The 20,349-nt window shown below is 35.9% G+C and overlaps 1 protein-coding gene across 1 annotated transcript; it reads right to left on the bottom strand.

The window, feature by feature from the left end:
- Nucleotides 1-1,098: 1,098 nt before the first annotated feature.
- LOC103995260 (potassium channel KOR1) lies at nucleotides 1,099-15,918 on the bottom strand. Its single transcript, XM_065122016.1, has 14 exons — nucleotides 15,510-15,918; nucleotides 14,164-14,388; nucleotides 14,012-14,075; nucleotides 12,211-12,550; nucleotides 10,212-10,507; nucleotides 9,753-9,833; nucleotides 8,440-8,538; nucleotides 7,055-7,276; nucleotides 6,711-6,899; nucleotides 5,788-5,863; nucleotides 5,412-5,706; nucleotides 3,061-3,182; nucleotides 1,807-2,095; nucleotides 1,099-1,542 (listed from the first exon to the last, which is right to left on the bottom strand). The coding sequence occupies exons 1-13, from the start codon at nucleotides 15,740-15,742 to the stop codon at nucleotides 1,860-1,862; spliced, it is 2,478 nt and encodes an 825-aa protein (XP_064978088.1). The 5' UTR covers nucleotides 15,743-15,918; the 3' UTR covers nucleotides 1,099-1,542; nucleotides 1,807-1,859.
- Nucleotides 15,919-20,349: the final 4,431 nt, after the last annotated feature.

The following is a 20,349-nucleotide window of genomic DNA, read 5'->3' on the forward strand; positions in this document are numbered from 1 at the left end:
TGTGCTACTCTTCATTAACATGATGCTATGGTTTGATCATTATTATTTTTTGGTTAATCAAGATTCATAATGTGAAGTCTACTCGATTCAAATATGATATGGACATATCATGTAGGCCTCGGAGACGAAAAAAGATTAAGTTGAATATATTATATTAGTATCATATTTAAAATATATATTTCTTTTATTGTCACTTAATATTTTATAAGCGATGATAGTTATGAGATTAGTAATCTTTTCGAAATATATTTTTGTCTCTAATTAATTAAACTAGATTTGATAAATAAATACTTTGTAGGTCTTTTTCACCTGCAATAGTTCAAACAAATTTTATAATTATAGTAGCGTTAATCTAAACAACCTAAGATATGAGATATAAATATTTTTTACCTAACAAATTTTTTCGTCCACCCACAAGTAACGCATCATCAAAAGAGTAATTTTTTAATCTTTTATATACGTTATAATATTTGAAAATCAAATCAAATTAGATCAATTTTGATAATGTATATTTTAGGTTCAGGCCACGTCACGATTAATGCCACGCCATGCTACTGTTAAGTTAGTAAGAGGAGCATCCTCACACGTCGAGCCAGAATCCGTATCAAAACGTTGCTCGGTACGTCCCGGGACAACAACCGCACAAAGGTACCATCTCACCTCTCAAGGATCGATCATCACGCCAAAAATCACAATTGACCATCGTATAGTAGTATAAAAACTCCCAACCGGCATTTGGTCTAGGGGAGACAAAAAATAAATCAATCCAGCATTGACTTACTCGTCGAAGGGGCCAAAGTTGGCAATTACCCGACGAGGCCCATCCTTGCAGGAAAGCGGCCACCCCCCGAGCCACGAGCATTCCGACCAAGAATCGTCAACCAGCATCCCGACGATGAGCCGCCAACCAACGTCCGAACCGAGAGATACCAATCAATATTTCGACGCCACACACCTCGTTTCGAGGGCTTGACCGACCTCGACAATCAGCTCAGCCGACCAAAGGCTCCCGACATCAACCCGTGGACCAGGTCGTGTTGACTCATCAGCCACGACGCATCAGTTCATCAACATTTTTCACCGGATAAAAAATGATAGTACACACAAATTTTGAAGAACATATTTGCATCATGTAATTAGGATTGACGACCAATAAAGAACTCGTACGTTTCATCATATCCTTTTTTTCAGAACTCGAACACTACTTGAGTTTGTGAACCAATTCTAAACCCACCCGATTTGAATGTTTATTTTACTTGACATATTCATTGAAAACATAGATTAATGAGAACAATAATTGGACTCGTAGGTAGGTGCGAATACCCAAAAAGAAGCACTCCGCTGCTATCCCTACGTATGTACTTTACAGGTATGTTTCCATCCACCTCAGAGTCCACGCTTTCTCACACTTTCAGCCACCGTTATAACATCAACCTTACGTTTCAATATGTTCTTCACAGTTCCTGTCTATTTTATGTTGTTTTCCAATGCCTTGAATCGAACAAGTTGATACTGTCTTTGATTCCTGTCACCATTGCGTACCTGAAATATCAAGCTTAGAAATGTCAGATGATTTGGAAACATCAAGTTTGCATTTGTTACTCAGTGCCTTGTTGAATACGGCTGACTGTTTATGTCAGATCACACGTCGTAATGTATCAGTAGATGATTGATCAACAAGAAATTTAATTTAATGATTTAAATCATTAATGATTTAATGATTTCAACTGTAAAAATTGTTCGGCCGACGGCTTGCCATGTGATACACATTTTGTATGATACATGTGACAAATAATCTGATCTCACCTCTGTGTTAATAACGTAGGGCAACTGAGCTGGTTATTCTTCGTAGCAGTGTCTTAATCTGCAACAAGGTACAGCTTCTGGTTGTCACATATCATGGCTACATCAGATATCCTCCCTCCCTCCTCTGATAGAATTCGTGAGCCTGAGCAGTTTAGCAGCTCTTGCGAGGACTCGATGAGTTCTTCCATGGTGAGAGGTACCCACAGCACTACTCCCTCCTTTCTCTTTTCTTTTGGGTCCCATGGGTGGAAAGGGAACACCGTGCATCTCCTCCGGGGTTGGGTTTTGTCTGAGTGGAAAAAGAATGACAAGAAAATGTCAAAATATAGTGTTTTTGTACATGTAAAATGTTTGGTGCAAGCCGTATAAACAATGATGCACACAGGACTTGAGATAATAATTTAGGGGTATTTATAAAATGCCAAGCAGTTATTTACAGAAAAATAGATAAATTAGGGATTACTTGGTCAAGACATTGGTTGCAAATCTGACAACCCAAGCAGTATTTACAGAATAACCATAATAAATAAGGATTTCTTATGGATTGTAACATTTTATTTTGGTCAAGATACTAGTTTATAACAAAGATTTAAATACTAGTTCAATATTGGCAACCTGTCAGACTGGCATGGTACCCAAATTCTAAGTAATATTCTGATAAAAATGTCAGGATATTAGTTATAACAAAGATTCTGGTAAATACTAAGTAATTCAATTTTGATAACCTGGTATAGTACACAAATACTAAATAATATTCTGACCTATTACTATCTTTTATTTATCATTGGAATCGATAATAAAAAATGTGATATGTCCAATGATATTTGGCTATATGGAACACGATGTATTAGGGATCTTTTATGACTGGTGACATTGTACTTCAGTCAAGATATCAGTTGCTGCAAATATTACTGCCAAGAAAAATAATATAAAAAAAACTGATATGTCCAAATGGTACTGAGCTATATGGTTCATTTTTTGGTGCTTTCTTGGATGGGAACAATGATTGAAATATTCGGACCTGATTGGCATATTAAGTGGGTGTTGATAGGAAAGTGAATGATGTATAATGTTGCAATAAAAAAATGGAATAATGATGGATACCAATTTTAGCATTAGTTGTGGATTCAAACTAAAAGTCTAGGGTAGAAAGCAATTTATCCTGAAATGTAAAACTAAATTTAAGAATCAGCTATGAGAATGCAAGATCTGAGAAGCAATGTGGAAAGTGTTTGAGAGCTACAGTGCATCTACCTTGAGTTTGTGTACCACGATCAGGAAACTTGGAGAGCTCTTCAAGTTTTGCATCTTCCAGCATCATCATCAACGATTGGCTTCCACATTTTACTGCTTCATCTAATGGAGTACTTCCCCACCTGCAGTTTAGCAATTTCTGCGACTAATGTTTACATTCATAATAGAGACTGCTAGTAAAGAAAAGCATAGCAGAGAGATCCATACTGAATGCCAAATCCAGTCTATCAAAAGAATAAGAAGAGTTTTGATGTCTCTTAAAGCTTTGGCATGATATTTGTGACAAGTAAACACTTGGGGAATTGCTGCAAGAATTGGATCCAAAAACTAGTATCCAAGATTTGCAGTACACAGGTTTGCTTCTACAAGAAAAAGCTACTTTGTTTATTTTGCATGTTGTTGTCAGACTGCTTTATGAAAAGTGAAAGAAGCATTTATTGTATTCATGAATGGATTAAACAAATATATAAATTGATTAGAAAAATTTCATATATAGCCACAAAAAGTTCACTCGATAAGAAAAGCCAGAAAAGAGAGCAATGTAGGTTACTAAAGATAGGTAATATTACTTAAGTGCTAATTATTCCCAGATTTTTTTTAAATTATTTTTTCCTATTAGATTTGGATAGAGTATTACATGCTTTTACTTAGTTTAAAACTCCTAGTTCTACATAGTCAAATAGTCAGTGTAATTGGATCCTACGACTGTATAGCCTCATGGATAATCTCTGTTCAAGTCAGTGTAATTAAGCAAGACAGCTGAATTTGACCTTTGATTGGAAACTCCTCAAAGAGATTGTTGTTGCTTTTTCTCTGTTTTCATGTTTGCTTCTTGATAGAAATATATGATTTTACCTAATTTAAAATCTCTAGTTCTACGGAGTCAAATAGTCAATATAATTAGATCCTACAACTGTATAGCCTCATAGATAATCTCTATTCAAGCAAGACAGTTGAATTTGACCTTTGACTTCAACGTTGGAAACTTCTCAAAGAGATTGCTGTTGTTTTTTCTACTGTTTTCATGTTTACTTCTTGATAGGAATATATGATTTTACTTAGTTAGGAATATATGATTTTACCTAGTTTAAAATTCCTAGTTCTACATAGTTAGGAATATATGATTGATTAGTTAGGAATAGTTAATATAATTGGATCCTAGCCTCATGGACAATCTCTGTTCAAGCAAGATAATAATTTGACCATTGACTTTAATATTAGAAACTCCTCAAAGAGGTTGTTGTTGCTTTTTCTCCTATTTTCATGTTTACTTCTGAATAGGAATACTATCAAAATCAATAATCCTATCCACGCTCCTAACATCCTACTAAAGAGGATATAGCATCACAGATCTATAATTTCATTAAATTTTTATAAGAAAAAAAGGAGCATATTCGAAATTCAAAGTATAAAAAGATTTAAATATATTACCATCTATAAAATAGACATGTGGAGAACCGTATGTATCATGGATTGGACACTTACAAATTAGATAATGCATAAAACACTTGTTAGATTCTTCGTATAAGGATGTGTTTTTATAATAGAGACTGGAATAGTTCAAAGCACTGTAAAGGACACTTGTTCGATTCAATTTCTTAAATGTATTGAACTACACATGACTTAGATAATGTGAGAACTAGGGGCTCAACAATATAGATAATGTATTGAACTACACATGACTTAGATATAAAAGGAATATTTACTGGGTATATTCAAATATTCAATATTTATTAAAATAAATAAAATGACAAAAAAAACTCAGACATAACTGAGATCAAGATTCAAATTGCTAGAAGCTACCACAAAATGTGCTAGGCACTACAAATCAATTTGTGCACATGAACTTATGATGTACAACTAGGCAGACAAGATTAAGAGTTGTTGCAATCTAAAGTCATTCATTCTATTCAAGAGAATAAGTTTCCTGATGATCCATGTGTTGAGAGTGAACAATATTATGAGTAACAATATTTTAGCAGTAGCTTGTCTAAATGGAAAATGTTGTGGATCTGTTATTCATTATATCATAGCAATACCATAAGTGTTAATAATGGTATTCATATTTGTACCATATTATACACTTTCAAGGAAAAAAATTGTGTATCTCCATCCCATTTCTGTCTGTAACTATGTTTCACTAAATATTGTCAACAGTAACAAATTTCAAATATACACCATTTTTAGAAGCACAACAATGATGCTGAAACTATATTATCTTGACATGTGAAAGAAATTCAAAAATTCATGATAAAGCATTGAGTGTCACAAGGTAATCATAGTTGAATAAAAAGGGACTTAACAAGCACATGTCAAACAGATGCAGAAAATGTTATGTATCAAGATAGTACCTGTCAATAGCAAAAACACTTGCCCCAGCTTCTAAAAGTATTTTTGCGATAGAATATAATCCGTCAGCAGCAGCTATGTGGAGTGGTGTACGATGATCATAATCGCTTGAGTTTGGATCTACTCCATACATCAAAATCCTTCTAATAAAATCTGAGTCTCCTCTTGCAACAGCTGCACAAAGTTGACTGCCAGCATCTTTAAGATCTAGTTTGGCCCCTTTACTATGGAGTAAAGAAGCCACCCGGTCATGACCATGCTTCACAGCTTCTAACAGTGGTGTGTTTCCGAAGTTATCTGATGACATGGATAATGCATAAACATTAGCAATGCAAAGATGCTTTGTGTAAAGTAAATTGACATGTACACAAGGGGTACCAGAAAGGTTGATATTTACGCCTTCTCTAATGAGGAATATTGTGATGTCTTCAAACCCTCCTGAAGCTGCAAGATGCTGGGCAGGATAATAAAGTTAATAGGTTCATACAAAAACTGAGTAAATTGAAAGAAATATCATGATAGTTTGACCTCCTATCAAGTATTTAATCATATGGAATAATAAGTAATGGTCTTTTGTGTAAAAATAGTCATTGCATGACAGTTGAAAGTTTCAACTTGAAACATGTAACTTTCTTCCTGTGTTCATAAAATATTTTAACCAAAATGATCATTGTTAATGATGCATGTTTTAATTGGTATGTCCCTATTTACACCATGAAATACTCTAATACATACAGATCCAATCATCCTCCTTGTGTCATGCATGCTAAAGTCAAACACTAAAAATGAAATTACAAAAGAATTACAAATTTCAAGGGAATCAACATAGGTCAATATGGTGACTTAATGATAAGAACTCAAGAAGCATGAGCAATCCTGACAAATACCATCTGAAATACTAAGGTATCCTTTATTTAAAGAGAGTCTTTCCGTAACTAATAAGCTTAAACCGAAAAGGATAACATTCAGATATCATTGTAGTTTTTCTTGGTCCACTTTTCATTTTGAAATTATTATCTACCACTCCAGTGTTAAGGTATTTCAGAAGTTACAGAATTAATGGAATTGGGGAACTGGAAGTTTCAGCTTTGGGTTGATTTTCTGGCTGATGTTATCCCTCTTTCTGTTAACTTATGAAAGACCAAAGTCACCAAGCAACTAGAAAAACTTGCCATTTAAATTATATAATCAAAGAGAAGAGAGAACACGAATACACATTTAATCATAATCCACTGAAAGAAAATGATTAGTATGCAATTTAGAACTAAGAATGTTCTAAAGTGTATTCCATTAATTCATACCAAAGGTGAACGCCCATCATAGTCTGTCTTCTTCGGATCAGCTCCCGCTCTTATCAGACCTTTTAGATGACGCAGATCTCCATAGTAAGCAGCACTATTAACCTTTAAAGCAAGTTCGGCTTCTTGCTTTCCGATATGAGATGTGATATCAGATTCCAGTTGTTTGATACACAAAGTAGATTCGTTTCCCTTTCATGTACAAAAATGTTCCATTAATAAACATTTAAAGAATTGTGGAAGAAATTAGTGGATATGAAGATTCTAGCAAAGAAATGCAGAGGAACAAGCATTAGACAGATATTCAAACAAAGAATTGCCTGACAGTAATGTGCACAAAACTTTACCTCAAGAAGGTTACTCAATATTGTCCTTCCATCCACAAAATACACCTCCAGAATATTTGTGAAAAGTTGCTTATCAAGGCGCAAGAGTCTACAGAGTTCACAGACACGAACTGTATAAGGCTGAGGAATGTTGCAAAGAATGGCAATTTCTCCAAATGAGCTGCTGGGCTCTAATTGCGTAACAGTCTCTTCTGATCCATCTTCACCAACCGCTATTCCTTCCTGGGGGAAGAAAAGTGTTAAGAGATAGAAAAGGCAATGTCCATAATGTAATTTTCTCAGTTGGACTTGGAATTGTACATGTTTAATCCAATTTTATTATATAATCCTAATGTTTATGGGTGGGAAGAGAAAGAAACCCACATTATACCTAATAAAATCCAAAACATGAGGGTTATTTAATGCTATACTAATTCCTTTTCATGTGTGGCAGGTGTCACCTTTTAATACTATTAGGTCTCACAAAAAAAATCAGATTATGTCCACCTTATTCCTTTTCATGAACTTTTCATTTGCTATAAGATCATCTTTATTTATCAAACATCACTTAATACCAACATAATGTCATGTCCTACAAAAAAAAATTGCACCTTAATGTATGAAACCATTTCGTGGCATCCATTTAATCTTATGAACAAGCAAATATAAATGGTTCAAAAAATCCAAAATTTATAGTTTGTAATAGGGTTTTGAATACCGATTCGTACAGGCATACCAAGCTCTTCTCCGTACAGTATATACTGGTATCCACCGTCAATACACCAAGGCATATTGACGACATGCTCTAAAACCTTAAAAATACCTCAACCTACCACACCGTACCTCGATAACGGTTGAAATCCGAGGTGGTACTAGTCGGTATGCCTCGATACTAGTCGGTACACCTCAATACCAGTCAAAACACTAGTATCACCCAGTAGAGAGTGGTCCATGTATTGGTACTTTCTCGGATCGGTATGCATTGCTCGTACCAGATGGTACACATCGAAATTGAGAACCCTGATTTGTAAAATCCCAAAGAATTCTATTCTGCCTGTACCGATCCATAATAATCAGTATATAGTGGTCCAAGCATGAACTGGTATATGAACCACCCCATTTCAAGCAGTTCAATCCAGTCCAATAAAAAAAATATCTTTTAATTTTAAAGCCCCACTCCTTTAGGGCTTGTGAATAGCCAAAGTGAAAATTGTTATGCACCATTAACAAAAGTTATGTACACTGCTTATTCAAATACATAAAGCGCTCAAAATGAGAAATGTTTACTATGCTAACTATTGTATATAATTAGAATTCCTGCTTAACTATGACCATAAGTTGGACCCTAACAAATAAAATATCTAAAGAGAAGAATGATGTACAGAATCATAGATTATGATTGTTACCAGAACACCATGGCAAACAAAATATAGCTGGTCAACTGCATTGCCCTGTTCCAGAATCAGTTCACCTGGAAGGAAAAACTCTTCCTGCAGCCTGATTACCTGCAACATCATATCAATGAATTAAATACTGTTTTTTAATTGAAATAATCTAGAAGAACAATCTATTTTTGGACAACATGAGACAATGCCTTCCCAGTTCATTGTGTTAAAATCACCAGCCAATAAAATTGAAGAAGAAAAAGCAGTTTGGTTCAGAGGAAGAAGATTTGCAACACAAGATGAAGCATAATTTCTTTAAAGTTTTTATGACAGGATTGTATTAAATACATGGTCAGTAGTACATTCTTAGACAAAAGAAAAAATAGAGGCTAATTGAGGAAGCTTCAGAATGTTGATTTGATGCATCCCTTACATGACCTGAGTTAGAACAATTTGGGAGTTGATTGGATTTATTCTAGAATCAAACCATTCTGTCCTAAGATTATGGAGCTAAATGCACTAATTTAGTGAATTAAAACATGTTCTATGTTCATTAAAGTAAAACCAACTTTTAGATTTTTTATTAAGTAGGACTAAGACTGGATATATGAAATACAAATTTATTAACACAGAGACAAAAACTTATCATTAAGATTGATGGATAGTAGGGTCGAAAAATTGGAAAGGGAGTATTGAGGGTTGTGTTATGTTCGTGTGACCTTTTGATTAAAACAAAAATTTTGCAAAATAGTTGAAACTTGTAAGGCCAGTCATTCGTTACAGTTCAGTACAAATGAGAATCTCAAGTTAGAAGTGTGCAGTTTCTGTATATGTTGTTTGCCCATGTGAATCTCACTGAAATGACAGCTAAGTTCAATGAGGTTCTCACTTAAGTGGGTTCTAGAAGGGTGAGTTTTATGAAGCCTTGCTCCTGCATGTGGGATGCTGACTTTATAATTTGGGTACATGAAGCCTAAGTCACAGGCCCACCCACTATATTAAAATGCCTTCCAGTGAATCAAGAACCTTTTTTGTTTTCTATGTGATTCTCCAATGGTCAATGATGTTAAAAATCAAACAACCTATAAAATCGACATCATGAGTAGTAATCAATCAAAAGTGTATTCTATGAAGCAATCTTTTAAAAGCCAATACGAATATATCATGGGGACATGAAGGCAACAAGTATTCATTTTAGCCGTCAAGAGGGAACATGATATTTATATGAATGAGGCATTCAGCACTTGAATGATTTATTGACAGTAATTACAACATAATGTGGAAAATTTTAGCTATAAAATCACTTGCTTAATAACAAGATAGAGAAGGCTTACAATCTGATTTATGAATTCTGATGAGCATCCCTTTAAGAGTGGAACATTTTCAATGCATGGTCTGTATAAAGTTTGAGAAATCTGCAAAAAAAGGATCAGTTTGTTATTACAAAATATCACAAAAAATAAGGTATGGAGCAAAGACATCAACATCATCAACAAAGGATATGATGAATGATATAACAGTTCTACTAGAACTTGTAAGTTTTTTTTTCATTCTTTTCAACATATGAACAGGATATGCTATACTGGTAAGCTGCAAACTCATACAAGAATAAGTAATACAAGATAAATTTTTCCGTCCTAACAGTTCAGGAAATAAGAAATTTAGGACTCAAAAGTCTATAAAAACATAAGTATCACGTAATAAGGTAGACATGAAACACCAGAAAATGGAAATGGAATGAAGAGTTGTAACTGTTTTACTCATAATGGTCCAGGGATTCTTGTCATTTGCACCTTAGCACGAATTGAAGCTGGAATATCTTGGAGAACTGAAGCTTCAGTATAGCTGCTTTCATACTGCAAGCGCACATGTCCTTTAATCTGGTCACGTATGTCCTTCCCTAATCTGTTTCTGTTCATGTATCGTATAAGATCTTTCATTTTGTCTCTAAACCTTTCTGTTTTTGATCCTTTCACAATCAGTGCAGTCATATTACCAATAAGATAAGCTCCCAGAATCATATCAAAAGAGACATAGATCATAATAAATACCATTTCTCTGGGATTGACTGCATGTATGTCTCCATAACCTGTAATCATCAGAGTAAAAAAATTGAGAATTTCAGAAAGAAAAAAAATCATATAAAATTATGACAATCTGTTGTAAAGTAGATCATTAAATACCAATTAGATGAGTCTTAGATGACACATCAAGAGTATTAAAGCTAGTGTTTGGAGAACATATATGGTAAGAAAAGAAGAAAATTTCACATACAAATATCATACATATTTGTATATGAATATATAATATTCATCTGATATATTTTTTGCAGTTTCCAAATTACATGACACCTTTGCTCTTTTCTTCTTAATTTAAGACATCCAACTTCAGAGATCAACGTTAGAATTTATCTTCAAACAATGTTTATTGTTGTACTACTTTTCATTATTATCCTGAAAAGTTTTGTGCTTCAAAATCCAAGCCAGCACAGCAGAACAAATTAATCTTCCACAGTAATATGATGTTTTAACTAACTTGTCTAACAAGCTTCCAAGTGACTAGATTAAGCTAAATTTATAATACAAAGATCCAACCGAGAAATATTATAGTTTCATCAGCTAGAACAGAAAATTATTAGAGAAAATTTATTTATTAGAAAAAATGAGAATTAAAGGACAATAAAGCTACGTGAACAGCTCAAATGGCCAAAACCTTGTCCATAAAAACTATGAACGTGAAGAATTAGGTTACATATGCAAACTATAGTTTAGTTCAAGGTATACAGTTTCGAATGGTACCGAGCGGTATGTATCGGTTCGATAGTAAACTGGTACGCGAACCGCTCGCTATCGGACGATATTTATTTTATATATATATATATATAGAGGCGACGTCGCCTCATTTTTCTGCAATGTCACCCCGCCTGGGGAGAAGAGAGGCGACATCACACATTTTTTTAAAAACTTTTATATATAAATATACAAATAAATAGATATATAAATAAAAGATTATATATATATATATATATATATATATACACACACACAGAGAGAGAGAGAGGCGATGTCGCCGAATTTTTTTTTTTTTACTTATAAATATAAAATATATATATATACCGAGCGGTATACCGCTCGGTATATAGTACCGTATCATACTGAGAGAATGTCAAAACTTTGGTACGGTACAATATTTCAATCCTTGGTTTAGTTATACAAAAAACTGTCCATGTGTATATTGAATGTAAAAGAAATTTCGTTGCATAAGCAAATTATTGCTTAATTGTAACAGAAAATGCACAAGAATTCATGGATCATGTCAAGTTATCAACATAAAAGACTTGCAGCAGTTAGGGTCTCAAACAGTTGTATAACACTGATGTCCAAGTAAGATAAAAGAGAAAATGGAGGTTAGCAAGATATGGGATGTCCAGAAATACAAGTTGCTTCAGAATGAGATAACAATACATCAAACAGATGCTCCTGAACATTTTTGGCAAAATACAATGTCAAACTTCATACTTGTAAGCACAAGGTTGGTTCTGCATGTACACACTTCAGCATAAAACTAGTTAAGGATACCACAAAACAACATGAAGGTCTAAATAAAAAACTTGACAATTGATTTTTGCATATTTAGGAGAGTGCAACTTGGTATGTCTATTTAGAAGATGATTGCTCTGTTTCTTGATGAAAGGAATAACCTATAGTAATAGAGCCTCTCTTATTATTTGTGAAACACATAATTGCATACTTATATTTATTTTTCTTAAATAAAATGTTGACGAATACTTACCAACAGTTGCCATGGTTACTATGGCAAAATATAATGATGTTATGTAGCGCCTCCAAAGATCAATCTTTCTGAAATGGTTATAGTTGTAATCACCCAGCTTTAAGCTTCCTATCCACGTATAACTTTCCATAGATTCAGGCAGAGTGGTTGCTAGGTAATAAAAAATGCAGGCAGCTGTATGTGTGCAATAGAGTTCCACAACTATAAGTTTAACAATTCTTGTGAACAAGTAATTGATGCGAATATCCTTCTCCATCTTCTGAAAAAAAGCTGTGACTTTGCGAACCCGAGTTAATCGAATCCACAGTAGGTATCTTATTTCTTCTTTATTTCCTGAAGCCTGTATCAGCAAATTGAACAATAGAAACTCTTGACTAAGCTTATACATGCAAAAAAACAACCTAAAGTAGAAGGGTCAAAGGAAAGTAAGTTACTTGAGAGTTGAGACATCAAAAATAATGTAAAAACCACATCCTTTTTTCTAATGACTTTGATATATTGTAAAGTAATAGCACTTGTTCACCTTTAGTTTGCTAATAACGCTCCTTTCATTCAAGCTTAATAATAAGTTAATAGCAAACAATCATGAAAGTCAACTAATATGGAGAAGGGCCAAAAAGTCACAAATAAATGAGCCAAACATTTTTTTCAATAATAACCAAAGCTCAAAACTTGAACACTCAATTCAAATACTTCCCTAGCATTTTTTCTGCCAGTTATTTTATTTACATATTAAGGTCCTTTAAGCCCCCAGTTTCAATTTGGCATGCCTTCAATTTTCAAGGCAATTAATAGAAGAGGAATGGTCTTTGGAGTTACAGGTTCAATAATTTTACAACTTAGTTAATACAAAAGGAATGGTTTTCGAAATTGCTGGCTTGAATTATGGTTGATCTTGCCTTCTGCAATTTAGATTTCTCTTAATCCACTTTATTAGCAAGATTCAAGATTTAAATTATTCAAAAATCTGCTTGACAGTTATTCTAGTAACTCCCATCAACCAAATTACTTAATTGTCAATTGACAATAACTTGAATAAATCTCGAGTCAATGTTTAATTCCAGAAGCATCTAAGAAGATTTATAAAAAGGTATTATAAACCAAGGTCTGTCATACCGAAGCGTACCGCCTATACCGGGCGGTACATACTGGGCGGTATGTACCGGTCCGACAGGTTACCGGTACGCGGACCGTCCGGTACCGCTATAGTGCTACAGTTTTTTACTGTAGCACCGCGGCAATGCTACAGTACTATACTGTAGCACTACTACAGTATAAAAAATATAAAATTGCTCGGTATACCAGGGTGTACCGCTCGGTACGCCCTGATGTACCGCTCGATATACCGGTACCGTATCATACCAAGCCCGGGTCGAAACGTTGGTACGGTACGATACAGCGAACCTTGCTATAAAGTATAAACTAATTACACTAATTTTCTTCTTTTAGTAGCAGCTTTTATATTTAGTTTTAATTGTCCAGTCCTTATTATGCAGACAGACATGCATACAATCTAATAGGACTTCACATTCTTCATTTCCATAATGGTTTTGAGGATGAAGGTGAGCATGAATTCTTTGTACACCTTTGCCATAGTTTTTTCATATAGTTGAATTATTGCCGATTGATGATCTTGTGACTAAGTAGAAAATTCCAAAGACTGATCGACGTCCTAAAGGGCTCCCAAATACACTCTTGTTAAAGGTAAAGCAAAAAAAAAATCCGATGGAAATTTTGCTGGCAGAAACGTCATACATCATCTGCTTGAACCAAAAGCAGAGATATGAAATTAGAACGTTACCTTATAAATATAATCCCAAGGAAGGCAGCCGAGCAAATCAAAAACAAAGTTCGATTTCATGTACCTGAGAACATCAGGAAAACCTCAGATGAAAATTATTTCCGAAGTTATTAATCCAAATGCATAAGGAGTATGAACAAAAACGAGATTACCGCAAGGCAATGGCCGTGGGGTTGCGTACCATGCGGTACGTGTGGGGATCCCGGTAGGCGAGGAGGAATTGGACGAAGATGTCGACGAGGAAGGCGACCTGTCCAGCGACGTCGAGAAGGAATAGGTTCTTCGGAAGCCCAAGGAAGAAACCGAACTCCATCGGCGTGAAGAAGGACGAGTACACCGCCCACAGCAATATGAACTGCGTCCATAACTGGTACCACCTGCACCACCACCACCACCACCATCAGCGCCTCGGCCAGTTGTACCGTTAATCGAATCTCACCGAGAGTAACCATAACACAATTGGGCCTCAACTGCGGCTAACTCGTTTGGAAACGTGAACTCGGCCCCGTGGGTTGGCAGCTCGAGGTCCACAGGACAGTAGGACCCACCATTTTGTCCAATAAAAAGTAGCCATGTCTGCAAATTAGATGTACCCTGACATGGCCAAAACAGCTGAGGTAGTACCAACATGCGGCACAGGCACTTCTTGTACAGCGCAGCTCTGCACTGGTCGCCTAAGCGGCGAACAGCTGCAGACGATGTACCAGTACGTAATGCCATTTTAAATTTGCGAGGATCGCGGAGTCTAAGCCATACAGCGAAGTATATATGCATATCCACAATATAAGTTAAACAGGTCTTAGCAAGAACATGGAACGTAGCAACACGACAAATTTCTGATCAACTTCAAACGTCGAACATCTCCACCAGCTGGAAGGCTACACACAAACCACACCACGCAACCCTTGTAAGTCTATTTTACCATCAATTTAGCTGACTCTGAAGAGTCGATTGAGGTTTATGCTTTTGTTTTCTTTCACACATGACATGTATGTGTGAAACTGATAGTTTTCTTTTTCTAACCTTTGTGTGTCCGTGTATGGAGAAGACAATCCTGGATTCAACTCTTGGTTAATGAACATGACTAGTTTTTACACTTTATATCGTGATTTGCCAGAAAGTTCACGGCAATCCGAATTTGATATTGATGCATAACAAGGGGACTTCGATAAGGTTCATTGACCAGTCTCTTAAGTTCTCCTTTCACATGTTATGAAAGGGAGGGTTGGGTCCCGCACGGACCCGCCAGGGTTTGGCCAATCCGTTGATGGCATCAATTTGTATTACTACTTAGTGTGAACTAGACAGAGAGAGTTATATGATACTTCTGTTGAGATGACGCACTTTCTAACCGTCCGTTGAAGTGCCATCTTAACGCTACCGTCGACGTCCATTTCGTGGATCGCAATCGAGTTTGCGGAAAAACTCATCTAAGACTAAAAAATAGAAGGAGAAAAGAAAGGAAGGAGCGAAGGAAGAGGGAGGGGGAAATTGTTACCAGTTATCAGGGAGGATGACGAAGCGATCGAGGAGCTTCTCGCCACTGGGCCTGCAGGCGATGCCGAGCCGGAGGTCGGACGCCAGGAGCGCGATGAGGCTGCCGCGCGACGACCCCATCGGCTCCTCCAACTCCTCGTCCGCCGCCACGTCCTCCTCGGCCTCCGCCAGCCGGGGCGCCATCACCGCCGCCAGTGCCCGCCTCCACCGGGCCCGTGCTCTCTCCCTCTCCATGATCGGGTCGGATCGGAACGGAAACCTTTATGGCGGGCGGATCTCGATGGGAGGGCGAGGCGAAGGCTCCTCCTCCGCCGTAAGGATTAGGAGGGAGCGAGAGAGAGAAAGAGAGATGGGGTGAAACGAGAAGGACACAGCGGATAAAGAATTTGGAGAATTTATAGGCGCGCCGCGCGCCACAGGAGAAAGGGTGAACTAAAATAGGTCCCCGGGCGCAGTTTAATGGAGGCTGCTGCGAGAATAAGGCTTCTTCCAATGCACCTGCGGCATATCTTATCTTATGATATTAATATTTTATTTATTTATTTTCTATATATTTATAGTAATGCACCTATATATATATATATATATATATCCATCTCGAAGTGTTTTTTTAACGAATAAATCGTGTGAATCATTAATTTTATTTGTTAACTTAATAGTTATTGGTGAATTTCTGAAGAAAAAAAACTTTGAGTTTTTCACGTAAAACGTTTGAAATATTTTCAGATAGTTATATGAAGATACTTTTTTATCTTTATAATATTAAAAAAATTATGCATATTTCTATTGCTATAGCTCAAGCCCTAGTTATACCTTTATCTACATCTAACCACTCGACCCACTTACCATTAACAATGTCACTAAGAGTTAGTCAAGAAACCCTATATGGGTATGGTTAGGCCTCACATAAGGACTATAAGGAATGGGGCAATCTTGTGTTTGATAGAGAAAGATGATTAACCTTCGTGTGAGAGCTATAGGTGACAATAGGGCTTTGCACAAGAGTTGCGAGCAATGATGGGATGACGAGAGCCAAGGGAAGTATTAACGAAGGGGGAGGGGGGGGTGGGGCGATACAAATTTGATAGGCCCTCACACGAGGGTTGTAGGGTAACGATGGGCCCTAATACAAGGGCTATATGTAATGATAAAACCTCATGTGAGAGCAACGAGGAGATGACAAAGGCCAGACAAGGTTGCTAGGCATAGGGCAAAAGGGTATGACCAACAAGTAGAGAATAGTGATTGACAAACGTAAAATGATCATTTCTAAAAAATGAGTGTTCTCAAAATTTTTTTAAACTTGGAACACTCTATAGAATAAAAAATAAAAAAATCAAAATTAAAGAGCTTTTTTGAAAATTCGCCATGAATGTCAGATTTTGATATATGTCAATGTCATATGAATTCAGACAAAAATTGTTGTGCCATGTCTATCAATAGTGACAACAGCACCACCATATATAATGGATGTATTGATTGGATATAAGGATCATTTTCCCTTCATCTCTAGTCATGTAATCTTATCATCTACTTTAACATTTTTATACATGATAAAAAAAATTCATCTTGATTTTACTGCTTTCTTATGCAACAATGAAGAAAGGATGGATTAAGAGTACACTAAGTTTGTGTTGCCCTATAAGTTAATCGATCTTTCTCTCACTAAATTGTGGTGTCCACAAGTTGAAAAGTTGGGTTTCGTTGACAATGATGCTTTTGTTTTCTTAAGATCAATTGCTTGATATTTTTGGTTCTTTCTTCAATGACACCGTAATTATGGAGCAAAGGTTACCTTTTCAAACAGTCGATTATCACAATCACATATATTTCATGAACATAGCTCATTGTTCACAATATCATTTTCTACTGTCCTTATAACATTCATATACGGTGCATTAATTGCGTATGGCACATGTACGGTACGAGAAGCTCATAATCACGTATAAAAAAATAAACTAAGTAGGTCATTAACTTCACGAAAAAAGATCATTATACCCCACAATTTCTGAAGTCTTTCCATATAGCACTCATAGGTTAAATATATTTTTTTTATTCGACTTGATAATCTTAGCGTCCTAACATCCCATGTCTAGGAAACGCATGTAGTGTTTTAACCATAATTATTATCTATCAATAATTAATTAAAATATCTAGAGCCTTTTGTAGTACGATATACGATGATCATTGGTTGAGATTATAGTTAATGTCGGGAATAATTATGTATAACGTCTAACCATCGATTCACCCACTGTTTCCACATGTCATATTCTTTAATTCTAATTCCATTTTCATGTCAAACCTATGTTTCTGGTTTGGATGCATTCCCAGTCCAAATGGCAAACCAAACCCACCCACTGTTTCTTCTAACTTAATATGTGGTCAGAGAGAGACTCCATTTGAGCGATGGAGGATACTTCCTTCCATATAGTATTGATCGGTGGCACACGGACCAGCACAAGTAATGAGCTAGCGTGAGTAGATTACTTGGTTAATACTTCTTATTGCATGCGAGCCCTCAGTATAGACTAATGAACTCCAATCCTCACTACAGAAAGACCTTACGAGTGCCAACAAGAGAGAGAGAGAGAGAGAGGGCGTTAGTGGATCTCATTAGGTCAGGTGGGAAACAACTATACTGCGAGCCTGTAATGGGATCTTAGTGGAGATGAGCTCAATGTCATTAAGGACATGTCTAATCAAGGGTTTGCATATTTAGCTGTAATGGCACACAAATGGAGGATTAAACAAGAAGTCACTGGTACAAAAGACGCATCATTTCCACGTCAGGAGTTGATTCCTTAGAGCTTCAAGTGAAATATTCTATCACAAGTGTGATCATAGTTTGCTTACAGGCGAACTATAATAAGAGATGTCGTATCTTGAACTTGTAGACTACGTTTCAGTGTTCTCCGTTCTTTTCTCTCACGTACTGTCTCATCCAACCATTGCTTCCTTTTTCCTCTTCTGCTTTCCAGGCTATATGTAGTCCTTACTACACCTTGTAATATAGTATCAAACTATGCTTAACTTGTGACTACTATCTAACTTATATTGAGAAGGACATTCGATAATCACGTCTCATTCTCATCATATTACGTGGGGCTAATGGGAATCTCAACACCTATCCCCAACCCCCATCAAAGGAGGAGATTATACTATATATATATATATATATATATATATATATTGCCAAAGTAGTAAAAGTGCCAAATTTATATTGCATGGAAAGAGAAAATGATCCTGAAAACTTGCTAATCTAACTTGCGACTTGCTTGATCAAAGTAACTCAACATGGTTTGCAAATATTGATTAGTAAAAAAAATTTTAAATTGAAAGTGATTTTTTTATGACTCCACTTTTAATTTAGGGCAACAAAAGTCCCCTTTCTTCCATTGGAGTTTACATTTCTTTTTGTTCATAGATGGCCATGGAGATAAAGATTGTGTTTTACATTCAAATTTTATATTTAAAGAGAACGTAATAAATTCATGCTTAAAAAACATGGAGAAATATATAAGATTTATTATCTAGTCTTGAATCGATTGAGCCTTCAAGTTAATTTAACTTGGATGAATTTTTTAGTTGAATTATTTATCAACCTATGCTATTGTTGCATGCATGTATCATTAAAGTGCTAGAACAAATTATTAAACCATGGAAAATAAATCTGATTGTAAATGATATCAACATAAGGAATATTCAACCTCAGTATTTCAATTAAGTTACCCATTTGATCAAGCATTCTCTTGTCGGTGAGCATATCAACGTTTAGATGATACTGCCAATCGATTCAATGCAACAAACGAAAGCTATGAACTGAAACGCAGCAAGCCATCCATTTCTATTTTCTTCTCTCTCTCTCTCAAAGTTTTCTCCGACTATGTTTCCCTTCTTTAAGGAACTTAAGGCTAAGAGTCCATAAGATGTGAACTTATGAGAAGTGATATATGTAACAAGAAAAAGTAGAAGTTGATGAGACGTTGGAGATACTACTTTGGACTCCAACTTGGTATTTTACATAGTGCACATTGATTACAAGACACCCACTCTGGCTAAAGAAGTGATACCCCACTGTACAACTGCATCCCATGCACGTCTTGGCCATCTCTTCTGTAAAGGAAGAGGCAGATGAGATGATCCATCACTTCAATAAATATTTCTTGGTTTGGACAGAAGTGTAGCTTCCATACTTGGGAGGTCAACAAGACGAGCAGCCATTTGCATTGCAGTTGAACATCTCTTTCACAGGTAGAAAAGTGGCCTTTTTCCTGGTGTTCATGACTCATGCACCTATCGGCCTTTTCTGAAGCACCATCCTGATGATGTGATCCCCCATGCTCGGTTTCTGCACACTGAAACCACTGAGTTTGTCTCCGGAGGAAAAAGGAGAAAGAAAAGGAAGAGGATAATTTGATAGGTACTGATCCATATGAGATCAGTATGCATTGAAACACTTGAAATGACTGGGAGAACTGCACCTCAATCCAGTTGACTCATATATACCATTAGAGTTATTTTAATTCTCATGTATTCCCAGGGATGAGATATTGGCATGTCTCTTCAAGAGTCAAATGGGGTTGCTTCTTTGATCTGTCCCTTTCCACAGTGCAGTCGCAGTTAGTGATCATCCCTCAAGAACACTCTTTTTTGACTGGTCAAGCTAAGTTGTAATGGTTGGTGCAGTGTTATCTGAAATGAATTAGCTTAATAAAAAAAAAAACAGACCTAAACTTGACCTAAATAAGCTATAAAATAATGCATCTTAAAGTAACATTTTCAAGGCATATCATAGTATTTTACTCAAGTGAAACCAAACTCATAAAGATTATTTCACACAT

This window comes from Musa acuminata, chromosome BXJ2-8 (genome assembly GCF_036884655.1).
Source record: "Musa acuminata AAA Group cultivar baxijiao chromosome BXJ2-8, Cavendish_Baxijiao_AAA, whole genome shotgun sequence".
NCBI lineage: Eukaryota > Viridiplantae > Streptophyta > Magnoliopsida > Zingiberales > Musaceae > Musa > Musa acuminata.

Excerpts from the sequence above, each read along its gene's own strand:
- LOC103995260 (XM_065122016.1), bottom strand. The coding sequence starts at position 15,742 with ATGGAGAGGGAGAGAGCACGGGCCCGGTGGAGGCGGGCACTGGCGGCG. Across the intron at positions 8,539-9,752 it reads CAGAATTCATAAATCAGATT|GTAATCAGGCTGCAGGAAGA; the intron begins GTAAGCCTTCTC and ends ATGATGTTGCAG. Across the intron at positions 2,096-3,060 it reads TCGTGGTACACAAACTCAAG|ACAAAACCCAACCCCGGAGG; the intron begins GTAGATGCACTG and ends TTTTCCACTCAG.